The following is a 14,991-nucleotide window of genomic DNA, read 5'->3' as shown; positions in this document are numbered from 1 at the left end:
CTTTAATGACTTTATTCTAGCAAGGTCAATAACAATTTGACAAAAGTAAATCAATGAATTAACCAAAGAGCCTAGGCATTTGACAGGTAGCAATTTTCTGCAACGGGTCTTAAACAGGGCTCCAGGCACGTGCGTAGGATACTGTTAATTAGTTCTGTGGACTATAATACTTTTTCATTTAACGTTAAAGGATTGAAAATATTATAAATGTTGAAATTTTAATTAAGATAGTGAAAATCAGGAAAATTTTATACTGATTGTATTCCGAAGGAAGTTTGACATTTTGTTTGGGTAGAAGAGAGGGATTTCTAAAAATGCAAAACCATGTGAAGTTACATAGAATATAAAAAATTAAAATGTTCTGGGGGGGCACATATGCCTGGCTCAGGGATCAAGCTCTCTATGAGGGTTTAAAAAGTTTAGCTGAATACTGATCAATCAGAAAAAATGAAGGCTGGTGGACAAACCTTTCTGTTGAAACTTTAAATCTGTCTGTGCGGCATTGCCATTACTACTTTGTTGATGGTTGCAAAACTGAATGTCCACCAATGCCATCGGAAATTATTGCTCATAAAGATCTCAACTTCATCTATAATCATCCAATTTTTTCGTTAACTTAATATTCAAACTTTTTTCTACTGTTGAATACTGGGAATTGGGTCCGCAAGAAACCACATAAGCCTAAAATTATCACAGAAAGACAAATATGAACGACGTGTGTATTCTGACATACAAGGTGAAACTAAAAACCAAGTAGTTATATGTAGTTTTAGATATTTACTCTGCGCGAATGATCATTTGGATGTCGTTAATGCTTGCCCATTTTTTGACGTGAGTTCCCTCTCTTTGATTTTCTGACGTAGAAGCATGATTTTTTCGTCTTTCTGAAATTTAAAAATCTTTAGTAGACTGTAGCATATTTTTAGGACATAAGACATGAAAACTATGTCTCAAAACTTAGCACATATGTATGGATATATTTATTGTCCACTATAAATGTAACAAATATGGCTTGTTACCAGTTTACTGGTTTTTCACCAGTAAACTGCATCTGGTACCTCCAATTTTTTTCGCATCGCTATCACAGGATTAGCAGCTCCAGAAAAACAAGACAAGTGTTTATTACTAGTTCTAGGAGGTATCCGAAGAATATTTTACATGCTCATAGAAGCAACTTTATATTCCTATAATGCAACGGGTAAAAAAAGAGACCAAAATTACGCAAGGGCAAGCAAAAGCGGGACAAAAAAGGCATACTACGCCCTAGTTAAGATACTATGACTAAATTTAAGCTGAATAAAACTATCAAACTAATGAAACTATCAGACCTTATGTTTTCATAGATTTACTAATAAAAATCGCTTTAAAAATTACCACACTGCACGAAAATTTGAGTAAATTGTGACACCAAGATATTTCAATGTTTTTAGTGCTTGGAACGCATCTTCAAATAGCTGGGTATTTAGCAAACGATCAGAGTGGCTATTATAAGCCAAAAACTCAGTCTAAAACTCATCAAACTAAAGACCAATACGCTAATAATCACGATCAAAAATCCTAATTTTTTTTTCCAATTGTTAAAATTATTCAACTAATATTAAGGGATGTCACCTGGGAAATCTGCCAGAGAAGCATCAAAAATCTCAAATATACAAGGACTTGAAACCCCCCTTGCGACTTGGCAACAGTGTTTTCAAGCAGCAGAGAAAGTGAAGTAACTGTACCCTGTCTAATCACTTTTTTTCCTTAAAATGGACGTTTTAAGCTCAACCTTGCCAGGCAAAACAGTAAACGTAGCTCTTGCATTCAACTTGCAGTAACTCTGCAATAAACAACAATCATGCAAATCAGTAACGACTATTAACGGCCCATGATTATGGCCTGTCATAAGAATGTCTGCATACCATTTGCAGTGCATTGATCAAAGGCTCTAGCCCCATTCAACCCGGCAAAGTAAAGAACACGATAATTGTCACTGTCGTGCAGCTACAGGTTAGCGATCAGGTAGTGCGTGTCATGACAATCTTTATTATGCATGTAACCAAACTGTTTATATAACTTAGAACACCTACCAGAAATTTCAGAAACAATCACTAACTCAAATACTTAACACAGAACTGGAGGGAGGGTAATAGGAAAAGCCGAGCAACTGTCTTTTGTTTTGCAGTACCGGAGTTACTCCGGTACTAAAGGGAACTAGGCCAGTGCAGAAAATCACCTGAAAACAATAACTGAGTGTTCTAATTATTAAAGTAGGACTTAACTCGTGACAGCTCGTACAAATTGAGTCTGCACCACGAGATTTCTGTTTTTTGCAACTTAAAACTACACACCAGAATTGAGACAATTTAAAGATGAAACTAAGCTGATCATTTGAATCGCACAGTCGATCTTAAAGTTTTCCTTCATTTTCACTAGATAGAGTTGGATCGGATTCAGTAAATTTAGCCGAAAAATGACTAAACCACTGGTCAGTATCAATTTCTGGCGTTTCACAATGTCACATTCTTTCTTTATATTAAACCAAAGCTTGGGTTAAGCACAGGAACCAATAAGGTAAAGATCACTAGACCAACAGCTATACTTCTCAGTTCCTATACGGGCTCTGAGAACAAAAACACTAGCATGCTCAAAGATAATCAAACAGTTCGTGGTAACGAACTGTAGTAAGGAGTGATCCGGCTCAATAGTAATCAGAACTCCAAAAAATGGAATTTTGATGTCAATAGTTAAATCAAAAGAATCGCATTTTAATGCTGATTCTAAATATATAAGTTTCATCAAGTATAGTCTTACCTATCAAAAGTTACGAGCCTGAAAAAATTTGTCTTATTTTAGAAAATAGGGGGAAACACCCCTTAAAAGTCATAGAATCTTAACGAGAACCACACCATCAGATTCAGCGTATCAGCTGAATATCTACAAAAATGTTCAAGCTCCTATCTACAAAAATGTGGAATTTTGTATTTTTTGCCAGAAGGCAGATAACGGATGCGTGTTTTTTTTTTTTTTTTTTTTCTCTCTCTTTTTTTTCCCAGGGGTGATTGTACCGACCCAGTGGTCCTAGAATTTTGCGAGAGGGCTCATTCTAACGGAAATGAAAAGTTCTAGTGCCCTTTTTAAGTGACCAAAAATATTGGAGGGCACCTAGGCCCCCTCCCACGCTAATTATTTTCCCAAAGTGAACGGATCAAAATTCTGAGATAGCCATTTTGTTCAGCGTAGTCGAAAGCCTTACAACTATGTCCTTGGGGACGACTTACTCCCCCACAGTCTACGTGGGAGGGGCTACAAGTTACAAACTTTGACCAGCGCTTATATATAGTAATGGTTATTTGGAAGTGTACAGACGTTTTCAGGGAGATTTTTTGGTTGGGGTTGGGGCTAAGAAGAGGGGATATGTTGGGGGAACTTTTCATGGAGGAATTTGTCATGGGGAAGAAAATTTCCATGAACGAAGCTCAGGATTTTCTAGCATTATTAAAAAAACAATGAAAAAATAAATATGAAAAAGTTTTTTCAACTGGAAGTAAGGAGCAGCATTAAAACTTAAAACGAACAGGAATTATTACGCATATGAGGTTCTCACCTCCTCCTAATACCTCGCTCTTTACGCTAAAGTATTTTTAGTAATTTCAACTATTTATTCTACGGCTTTTGTGATTCAGGGGTCATTCTTAATGAAATGGGACAAAATTTAAGCTTTAGTGTAAAAAGCGAGGTACTGAAAAGGGGGTGAACCCCCTCATATATGTAATAAAACATGAAAATACAAAAGTTCGTTACGTAAGCTAGTTTATAAGTTACGTATATCTATTACTAATAAAAACATTCGTAAAAAATTAAAAGTTCTAGTTGCCTTTTTAAGTAAACCAAAAAATCAGAGGGCAACTAGGCTTCCTCTCCCGTTCATTTTTTTCTCAAAATCATTCGATCAAAACTATGAGAAAGCCATTTAGCAAAAAAAAAAATATGCAAATTTTGTTTTAATGATTCCTCTGCGGAGAGCCAAAATCAAAACATGCATTGATTCAAAAACGTTCAGAAATTAAATAAAAAAGCAAGTTTTTTTTAACTGAAAGTAAGGAGCGACATTAAAACTTAAAACGAACAGAAATTACTTCGTATATGACAGGGGCTGCTTCCTCATCAACGCCCGCTCTTTACGCTAAAGTTTTTCACTGTTTTAAAAAGTAGAGTTGAGAGAAAGAGTCAAACTTTAGCGTGAAGAGCGGGGCGTTGATGAGGAAGCAGCTCCTTTCATATACGAAGTAATTTCTGTTCGTTTTAAGTTTTAATGTCGCTCCTTACTTTCAGTTAAACTTTTTTTTTTCTTATTTAATTAAATATAAGAAATGAAACGATCAAAATGGGTTTTTTAAGGCTAAACGAAGCATTTTCAGCCACGCGTCGAGCATGCACTATTTCTGCATAATATACGTTCAATAGGATTGGCTTCTATTTAGACGGTAAAGACGATTTTTGGATGAGCAGCTGGAAAGGCACTTTAGAGCGTTTTTTTTTTTTTTTTTAATAGGAAGTTTTTGAATATGGTGTGACATGTTTAACAGAGGGTATATAACTGGTTGGCATATATAACTGCTGAGAAACGATCGCAATCGCGAGAGTGTTCTAGCATGAGTGCACTCCACCTCTACTCCACCAGCCAGCCACAGTGTGTCTGGTGGCGCTTCAAGTGGCTACATACTACAAAAGAGTCAGCTATGATGAACAAATTTGAACTGCTGGGAGTGAGAGGATCCTCTTGAAAGCAAAGAACATCATTCGTAACACAAAAAGCCTGGGCTACCGGTGATTTAATTGGTACTTCTTCCCTAGTATTCAATAATATAAGCAAGTAGTAAGTAAGACGGCACTAGACCCTTAAGGTCCCAACCGACGGTACTGATCTCCACTGCATGGCCATTCAGCCAGGAAGTGCAATGGGGAGCTGGGGGTCATCAATCCTGTGCTTTCACACACCCTGCCTGCTTACTTTCCCCAGATTTCTACAGGTATTCAATAATATAGCTTGCAGATAAATGTTCATTTAATGAGATATATAAGTTTATGAGCACCTCTGCATTTATAACTGAAGCAGGGACGATCGGCAAGATTATAGGATGCCCATTTGATTTTACTTTGACAAGAAACCTCTTTCGCATTGGAGGGTCCAGTGTGCTCACAGCCCATGCAAAGGGTAGAACTCAATGTTGGTCTTGGTAGTTACAGCACCGATAAGGGAGAGGGACAAACTATTCAGTTTGCATTTGGTCAACCTGGTGAGAAAATGAAAGCTAGTATTTAATCTTGACAACAAACTATAGCTATTATAATCTGGTTTTGCCGATCTGAGTTTGTTAACAGCTCCTGTAACTGAATAACATTAACACTACGAAGCAAAACAAACAATTTCGCAATAGACACGGGCACTGAACTAATGCTTTAGCGACTGATCCTTAGCTTTGGTGGTTTCTGTTAGAGTAGTAGCTGCATTCTTATCACTCATTTCCCAGGCCTAAAACAGTGAGGCCTAAAAAAAATGAGTCAATACGCTTAATAATTTGGTCTAAAAATTTTCACTTTACATCTAAATCTTTTTTCAGGCTTTTACTTCCATCTCTTAAAAGCTAGATGAGGGCCATGATTTCCTCTTCCGACCCCCAAGCGCGTCCCCGGTCACTAATATATTTGACTGAATTACAGACCTTGGATACTTAGCCTCCTCGAATTAACTCTAGGAATTCTTTGGTGCTTAACTATTGAATTGGCACAAACAATAAATTCACGACTTTTTTTTAGCCTGAGTCCATAAAAACTTTTCGAACCTCACAGTACTAAAGAAGGGCTTTAAATTTTTTCAAAATGCACTAAACTGAAAAAAATAAACATGTGGATTTAAGTATTTCAAGTCGAAGCATCAAGCTGCCTGGGTCTAATCTACCAGGAAAATGAAATCCAACTGGGTCCAATCCACAAGAAAAATGGAATCATAAAATCAAAGAAATGAAATAACAGATTCTACAAAGATTTACAATCATTTTTATAGTTTCATTTTAGCCTAATCTGGGGCGGCCACCGTTTCTCCCACCACTTTTGACCCTACCTCCTCAATTATTTGATTTAGATGCTGATGCTGGAATTGATTTATTTGGACTTGATAACCCATCCACATCTTAAGTAATAGATCAAAATAGTTCGCGCCATGCTCTTACCTCTGCAATTAATTTCTCAAGCCTTTCGTTTTCTGAAAGAAGTCGCTGCAGTTTCTCTTCGTCGTTGCGAATGGCAGCCTTGGCAGCTGGGCTTGTACTGTTTTCCAATAGACCCATTGATGAAGGATTTTGAACTATACTTACAATCTAAAAGTAAAAAAAAGTTTCAACTGTATGAATATTTAGTTCCGAACCCAAATAATACAAAGTAAATAGTGCCCAAACTGTGCAGTTTTGTGAAAGGTAAAATTGCATACATGGAAGGTTAAGCGTAACGCATCTCATGAGGCGTTGCGCAGCTGTTGTTCTACACAGATGGTATGCATCACAACTGTAAAGTATGCAAGATTTTTTTTTTTTCTTTGGTGGCTAGTACAGACGGGAGATGGGTTATTTCGAAAAAACTAGAAACAGATGAGCTATAAAAAATAATATAGAAAGAATCTTTGGGAGGAATTGTAAAAGTCTTAAGCTTTGCGTTGCCCCACAGATCCAGAGGGGTGTTTCCCCCTTCTCAGTGCTGGTAAGATGAAATTTCAGAAGCAGTTTACCTCCCCCATTTAGCTTTATTCTTGCCCTGATTCCAAAAAAGCGTAAGCAAGACACCAGCTTTTACTTCCTGCCAAGGTTTCTTAATATCTGATACCTTTTCTGACACATACTCTGATATCAAGAATTTGAGGTCGCTATCCTCCACATAAAGTGGACCAGGGCACGAGGAATCCATTATAGGAACAAGCGAGACATTTGCTTTTACCTCTGACAAAGGTTTGCAGAGATCTAATAGCCGTCTTTGCTAAACGTAGGGCAATATCTTTTTACTTCCCAAAGAGCCTTATTAAATTGAGATGTCTTGACGACAAATTTTTTGTGGATCTCCTCTGCTGATCCCTTGCAATGGTCATTTCAAGTCTCCTGATCCCTAAAGAACCTAAATAACAGCTTAGTTTCTATTCTCCAATAAATTTCATTAAGATCCTACAACACTCTCCCTTAAATATCCCGAAAAAAGAATTTAGAAGCCCATACCGGATTAGGCACGAACCTTAAAATGCCACATCTAGGAAGCTTAGTTGATCAGTATTGTGGAGCTTCTTAAATGGGCGGAGAGTTGTTGGCTTCTGATCACTTTTCAGTATAAGCCTCAACATGCCCTGAAAATTTTAGATTAATAACCTCAGGCACTTCTGAGATATACGCCCTTTTGGCAGCTATCATACAAATAGTGTACTTTGATTTTGTTGAACATTGAAAGTTCAACCTTAAGCCTTTTTGAAAACGCGGGATCAAACGTGCCCTCCTTTCTCAATTACAAACTTTGTATGTAAACTACGAGAAGCTTATATAACTTACAGCCCTTGCTCTAGGGACTGTGGAGGGTCAAGAAATTTCTGGAGGCAAAATAACCTTTACACTATTTTCAAATTACTGTCTCGAAATTTTGATCGGATGCCTTTAAAGGAGGGCAGCTACAAAAAGACGTGAAAGGGGGCCGGTTGCCCTCAAGTCCCTTTTCACTCTGAAAAAGGGCATTAGAGTTTCCAATTTCCAATCAAATGAGTTCTTACCAGTTTGTAGAACGAAAATTTTATAAAATCAAAGTTAAAATACATTCGAAATGATTTAATATCCAGATTATGAATCTAATTTTCTGTTTTTCAAAGTATCTGGAATCAAACAATTCGTGGTAACGAACTGTAGTAAGGAGCGACCCGGCTCAATAGTAAACGAAACTCTAAACAAAAAGAATTTTGATGCTAAAGTATACATCAAAAGAATCGGATTTTCATGCTGATTTTAAATATATAAGTTTTGTCAAATTTAGTCTTTGTCATCAAAAGTTACGAGCCTGTGAAAATTTGCCTTATTTTGGAAAATAGGGGGAAACACCCCCTAAAAGTCGTAGAATCTTAACGAAAATCACACCATCCTATTCGGCGTATTAGAGAACCCTATAGCAAAAATTTCAAGCTCGTATCTACAAAAATGTGGAATTTCGTATTTTTTGCCAGAAGACAAATCACGGGTGCGTGTTTATTTGTTTTTTTTTCCCAGGGGTCATCGTATCGACCAAGTGGTCCTAGAATGTCGCAAGAGGTCTCATTCTAACGGAAATGAAAAGTTCTAGTGCCCTTTTTCAGTGACCAAAAAATTGGAGGGCACCTAGGCCCCCTCCCACGCTCATTTTTTCTTCAAAGTCAACGGATCAAAATTTTGAGATAGCCATTTTGTTCCACGTAGTCGGAAACCATAATAAATATGTCTTTGGGAATTAGTTACTCCCCCACAGTCCTTGGGGGAGGGGCTGCAAGTTAAAAACTTTGACCAGTGTTTAGTTGACCAGTGTTTTTGACCAAACTAACCAGTGTTAGTTTTTGGTTTTGGGGGTGGGGTTGAGGGGAGGGGGCTATGTGGGAGAATCTTTCCTTGGAGAAATATGTCATGGGGGAACAGAAATTCAATGAAAAGGGCACAGGATTTTCTAAAATTACTATATAAAAAAAACAATGAAAAAATAAACATGGAAAAGTTTTTTCAATTGAAAGTAAGGAGTAGCATTGAAACTTAAAACGAACAGACATTATTACGCATATGAGGGGTTCTAAAAATACTTTAGCATAAAGAGCGAGGTATTTAGGAGGAGATAAATACCTCGCTCTATATGCTATAGTATTTTTAGTAATTTCAACTATTTATTCTACGGCCTTTCTGATTCAGGGGTCATACTTAAAGAATTGGGACAAAACTTACGATTTAGTGTAAAGAGTGAGGTATTAACGAGGGTACAAAACCCCTTATATACATAATAAACATTTAAGAATATAAAAGTTTGTTACGTAAGTTAATTCTTAAGTTACGTATATTTTTTACTAATAAGAACATTCGTTAAAAATTAAAATTTATAGTTGCCTTTTTATGTAACCGAAAAATTGCAGGGCAACTAGGCCTCCTTCCCCACCCCTTATTTCTCAAAATCGTATGATCAAAACTAAGAGAAAGCCATTTAGCCAAAAAAGGAATTAATATGCAAATTTCATTTTAATAATTTATGTGTGGAGAGCCAAAATCAAATATGCGTTAATTCAAAAACGTTCAGAAATTACATAAAAAACTAGTTTTTTTAACAGAAAGTAAGGAGCGACATTAAAACTTAAAACGAACAGAAATTACTCCGTATATGAAATGGGTTGTTCCCTCCGCAATCCCTCGCTCTTTACGCTAAAGTTTGACTCTTTGCCACAATTCTGCTTTTTAAAACAATTAAAAGCTTTAGCGTAAAGAGCGAGGGATTGCGGAGGGAACAACCCATTTCATATACGAAGTAATTTCTGTTCGTTTTAAGTTTTAATGTCGCTCCTTACTTTCAGTTAAAAAAAAACTAGTTTTTTTATGTAATACATATAAGAATGGGATAACTTATCCAGATGTGATTCCAGGGTGCAATTTGTTGTCTTCTATAAAAACTGCTTGATCAGAATCAAACATACAGTATCTTATAGCCCCTCTCTATACTCACTCCAACTCTGGAGGCAAGAAGTATATCCCTGTTTCTCATAGTACAAGCAACATGTTCAAGAAGGAATACAATCAATCAACCCACTCATTACCAACAGATCCCGTTTAGCCCTTTTGACAGGACAATGACATACAGGCCAACAGAATCTGGATATTTTGAAATGTAGGTCAGAATCACTGCCTGATGGTTCGCCCCTCCCCTCTAATTCTAAGTGTGATCAACAAGTTTCAATAAATAAATGAGAGTCTTGATTCATCACAGACCAAAGAACTCTTCGCCAACTCTTAGATTTTGCTAGGTAACTAGGGAGTCGATAGTAAGAAAAAGATTTTATTCATCTTACCTTCGGAACGCAAACAATTGCCATGGATATCCAAGAGCAAAATGCAATCGCAAGCGTGGAAAAAGCGAAAGATGCATCTGGTTGTGAAGCGATTACCAAGGAGACAGGACCAGTTATAAGTCCAAGAACGACCACGTTATAAATGGCCATTCCAGCAAGTCTTGCGTCCTGCTGGCGACTCTGTAATGAATTTAAATAAAATTATTGAATAAATAGATGGCCCTTCCCTATATTCAAAATTAATAGTATTTAATAAATTAGTTTTATTTTTTTTTTAATTCAGAGTAAAAAGGCGAAAGAAATGCGTAGTTATTAGTTTTGAATATATACTAATAAAAAAAATAGGAACAAATTAGGAATTCCTTTGGTTAGTAAAACTATTTGATACTTATGATAGGACTTATTTTCCTTAGGGACATGACCTACACAGTCCTTGAGATGGAATAAGAAAGATAAGAAATAGGAATTATTACGTGTAAAAAGATCTTCATGGGGCAACTCGTCAGTTAACTTATTATATAAGCAACTTTTCTTCGAGACAACTCGTATTGATGATGACTTGTAATGGTAAAATCGAACTTGGGGCTTTAGACTACGGAGGAATAAAGACTGGGAGAAATTTGAGAAGAACAATTTTCAGGGTATTACAGACTAGTGAACAAAAAAAAAGGATAAGAGAAAGCCTCTGTTAATTGGGAGGAATGCCAATTGTAAGTCTTGACGAAGGATTTTTTCAAAAAGCTGTATAAGCAGTATATTGTGTTCATGGAGACAGGTCCTTCAAGAGTATCATACCCACTGAGTTCAGAGAAGTGTGTTACTAAAGCAATGGTAATTAAGAGAAAAAACTTACAATTTTTGGATTTATGTAAAAAAAAATCAAGTCATTAATACAAACTACGATTTCGTAATAGTTATTAAATAATTTTTCTTCATATGCTTCACACATTTCTCAAAATTTATGTTTCATTTAAAAGTATTTAAATTCAAATATTAGAAAGAACATTACATTTACGAACAATTGTTGACATTGATCAAGCGGGTGGAACCAGCTAAATTATTAGCAAAAGAGCCACTTTAAAGAAAACAACCATTCAAGCAATTCTCTCATCTTTTGTTGCTCATTATTTACATACTGCTACTACCAAAAATTCACCGCATCACCGAGCCAGCTAAGGCCAACACAGTGGCGCACGCTCCACCTCCATCCCAACCTATCCAAAGCTTTCCTTTTTACACCCTCCGAGGAAGTTCTCATTTCACTTAAAATCTTTCATTATGGCATCCACTTATCCAACCGTGGAAGACCTGCTTTAGGTTTAGCCCTATACGGTTGGCCGCCAAGGACAATCATCGGCAATCTGTCATCTTTCATCCGCAGAACATGCCCTAACCATCTCAACCTTTCTCTCATTACAGCCTTAGAAAGCGGGACTAATTACATAACTTAAGGCTTAAGTAAATGTTTAAAATGGTTTTAAATGCCCTTCCAGGAAAAATTAAACTACTTCAAAAGCGAATAAACCATGTCTGATCCCACATAACAGAAACAAAATCCTGAATCCGCCGAGAAGGTGTCACGCAATACATGGCATCTTTCCTGGCTTTTAGAACGTGTACCTTCAATAGAGTTTTCAAATTTGTTTTGCTCTTTAAGAATTCGGTCTCGAATCTTTATTTTTGTAATGTAACTGCTAGTATTTTATTTTTAAAAAAAAGTAGAATTGCAATATTGGAAACATGGTGGAACATAAGGACCCACGGCCTCTGTGACTGTCTTTAGGCCTAATATCACATTCCAGCATTAAGTTGAAGGGAACCATGTCTTTATCATTATAAGTCAGCATTATTATATATATAAATTCAATATAATTTGTTGTATGGTATTTAATGCGAAGCACTTGATAGAAATAAATTGTGCGATTTCATTTTAGGCATGTTTCTTAAATTCAAAAGACAAAGACATTGCACCATAATGACGCATGAGGTTTCGACATACATAACTTACGGAACTTCAAATTAGAGTACCGAGTGATTAATATTCGCAGCAGATGATAATTTTGACATTCAGGAAAATAATTAAGATTATTTATTAGGACATGCGACAAAATTCCACAAGTTTCTAAGAAAAATCTTAAAATTAATTTGAATTGGATTATGCATTGACTTAGTCACCCAAACGAGCAGAAATCGCTTTATGTTCTAATTCGGATTATCTTCAAGCAATGTCGTAAGGACGACCGTAACTCATATCCCATGAAGCTATTTTAACTTATCCACTTGATCACATGCATTATTGCTATTATTGCCGCCAAGGGCACTAGTGTGTCATTTTTGGTAGGTTCTTAAGAGCTTTAGGACAATAGCGGTTCTGGTCTCTTTTGCAGCTCGTACAAAATCTTGATTAGCACCAAATCCCTAATTTTCAGGCCAAATTTTCTGAAAATTTTATCTATTAGCAAAATTATTTCCATTTTATCAAATAATTAATTTTTTAGTTATTTTTTCATTTATTACTTAAGTTATTTAATGATTATTGATTTTTTTATTAAAATCGAAAAATAAATTAAATTAATTGTTTCCATTATTTTTTAATTTAATTCTATTTATTAATTAACTAATCATTTATTATTTTTTTTCATTTATGAACTGCCTCTTTTATTTTATTTAAATAAAAAAGTGAAAAAAATCTAAAATGATTGTTACCATTAGATTATTTATTTGAACTTTTATGCTCCTACAATTTCTACGCCCAGGGCAAGTGCACCTCTGTCCTTCTTAAACTACCTCTGCTGTGGGATGTTTTTTTTGTTGTCGTAGCAGCAAATGTAGTATTTTTGTTCGTTTTCCAATGTTTTATTGCTATCTCTGTAAAAAAAGGGGGGGGGGGGTTTCAACTGAAATGGGACAAATTTTTTACCCCTCTCACCCTAGATTTTGAAAAATAGATCTTTATACCTCCATTGAAAAACACACTGTTTTAAAGATAAAATTTGAAAAAAAAAAATATCAAAATTATCCCCTGCCTTGACTTTGAAAGTACTATTTTGCCCCTGCTCCCTAATTAATTCTTGAATTGACATCACTGGTCAAAATAGGATCCTAGATCAATGTTGGACTTTTCTAACCTGATTGTACTTCATTTACAAGTTAAAGCAAAAATACTGGAGGTCCCATGCTAAACGAGCCAAATTTTAGGATCGTCTCTGCTCAAGTATTTCAGATTTTTTTTTTTTTTTTTTTTTAATCTATGCAATTGGAGGTTATCTTGTTTGTGATAAGCTCTGAAAAGCCTCGACTTCCAATGCAAATTGTCTGGGAGTTCTGATCATTTCAGTGAAGCATACTAGAGATGCAAGTGGGACAAGCAGGTCCATATCTGTCCAGGGACCCCAAATTTTTCTAGCACTCTTCAATTCATAATGCAATGCTATGATTCAGTCAATATTCCCATGTAGTGTGTGTACCTGGAGTCACTCACAGTCTGAAGACTATAGTCAATCATCTATTTGACTAAATTCAATTTTTGGTAAGGATTCAAGTCTTTCATGCGCAGTCGTACCATAGGGGGGCTAGTTGAGACTGTGACAGGTTGATGAAAAAAACAACAGATATTTAAAATCCATATGAATGTTGAACCTCCAAGCGGGTTATAGAAAACAAGTCATTTTACATTGACGCAGCTGCATTGGTAGTTTCAGAGCTATGAAACAGTTATTTAATGTGTGATGAAAAAAATGTGACTTTATAAATGGAAAATACATTTTTTTATGTCGTGTTTCAGTGAACAAAAGAATTGCTACTTTTTGACGGAACCCTTCAACTACCAAATTAATTTAGATTTGATTGATTAAGCTATTATAGTTTCAATCTTACGTTATCTTAACACTGTGTCACAGAAGGTAATTTAATACGGCAGTTTGGAGCCAGATTGTTACAGTGTATCAACGTGCCCCAGAATAATGTTTACGGTCATTTTATTCAATTTAGATCATGTTGAAAACGTACTAGAGCGCAAATGACGGGAAAAGGCAAAACACCAATACAATCATTTGAAACAGCATGTGAAGCTGTTAAGGCGGAGAAAATGACATTAAGGGAGGCAGCTACGACTTACCAAATCAACAAAATTACATTTTTTTTTATTCATTAAAAAGGAAGTAAAAACAGATGATGAGGAGCTTACAATGATTTATGCTAATCCGAGGCAAACATTTAGTGATGAACTAAAAGAGTAGCTTAGAGAGTATGTCATATACTCATCAAATATATGTTATGGGCTGACACCCTAAAACTTTAAAGCCCATTTAAAGGGCTTTAAATGAGCCTATGAGCTATGAGCTAGCTATATGAGCTAGCCTATGAGCTAGCTATGGCTAACTTCTCAAAAGCATCAGTTCTTGACACCTAGATCAAGCACAAACAGCCACATGAGAATGGCTCAAATTGTTCATGAACAGACACTATGGCCTATCCATTAGAGAACCTGATGCAACAAGCCTCAGCTGAACCACATGCTTCAACAAGTCAAATCTTTCAACCTCTTAAAAAGTGTTATTGATTAATAAAAGCTTAAGGATATTCGGAATGTTGATAAGACAGATGTTCTGACCGTCTAACGACCAAATAAAACTGTAGCCGAGAAAGGGGTGCGCCAAGTTGTAAAAGTCACATCAGCTGAGAGAGGCCAGAATGTTACTGTGATGATGGCCATAAACGAAGTTGGAAACTGTGTTCCACCGATGCTCATATTTCCCAGAGGAGTAATTTATTGCAAATGGACCACCTGGTCGTATTGGTACATCATACACAACAGGTTGGATGACGGGAGATTTTTTTCAAGTTCTTGAAACAGTTTCATAACCATGTCCGGTCATCTAAAAACATTCCACTTCTGGTGTTATTAGACAACGATG

The 14,991-nt window shown here is 36.0% G+C and overlaps 1 protein-coding gene across 2 annotated transcripts in view; it reads right to left on the bottom strand.

Annotated features, from left to right (window-relative positions):
- Nucleotides 1–705: 705 nt before the first annotated feature.
- The window catches only part of LOC136036246 (gamma-aminobutyric acid type B receptor subunit 1-like), a 194,719-nt gene continuing 180,433 nt past the window's right edge, over nucleotides 706–14,991 (bottom strand). For both annotated transcript variants that reach the window (XM_065718359.1, XM_065718358.1), the window contains 3 exons: nucleotides 10,076–10,255; nucleotides 6,216–6,362; nucleotides 706–884 (listed from right to left, as the gene is read on the bottom strand). In XM_065718359.1, the coding sequence (XP_065574431.1) occupies nucleotides 795–884; nucleotides 6,216–6,362; nucleotides 10,076–10,255 (417 nt within the window). In that variant the 3' untranslated portion in view covers nucleotides 706–794. The remainder of the gene's footprint in view (nucleotides 885–6,215; nucleotides 6,363–10,075; nucleotides 10,256–14,991) is intronic.

This window comes from Artemia franciscana, chromosome 15 (assembly GCF_032884065.1).
Source record: "Artemia franciscana chromosome 15, ASM3288406v1, whole genome shotgun sequence".
Classification (NCBI taxonomy): domain Eukaryota; kingdom Metazoa; phylum Arthropoda; class Branchiopoda; order Anostraca; family Artemiidae; genus Artemia; species Artemia franciscana.
This window is presented reverse-complemented; position numbering and strand designations above follow the sequence as displayed.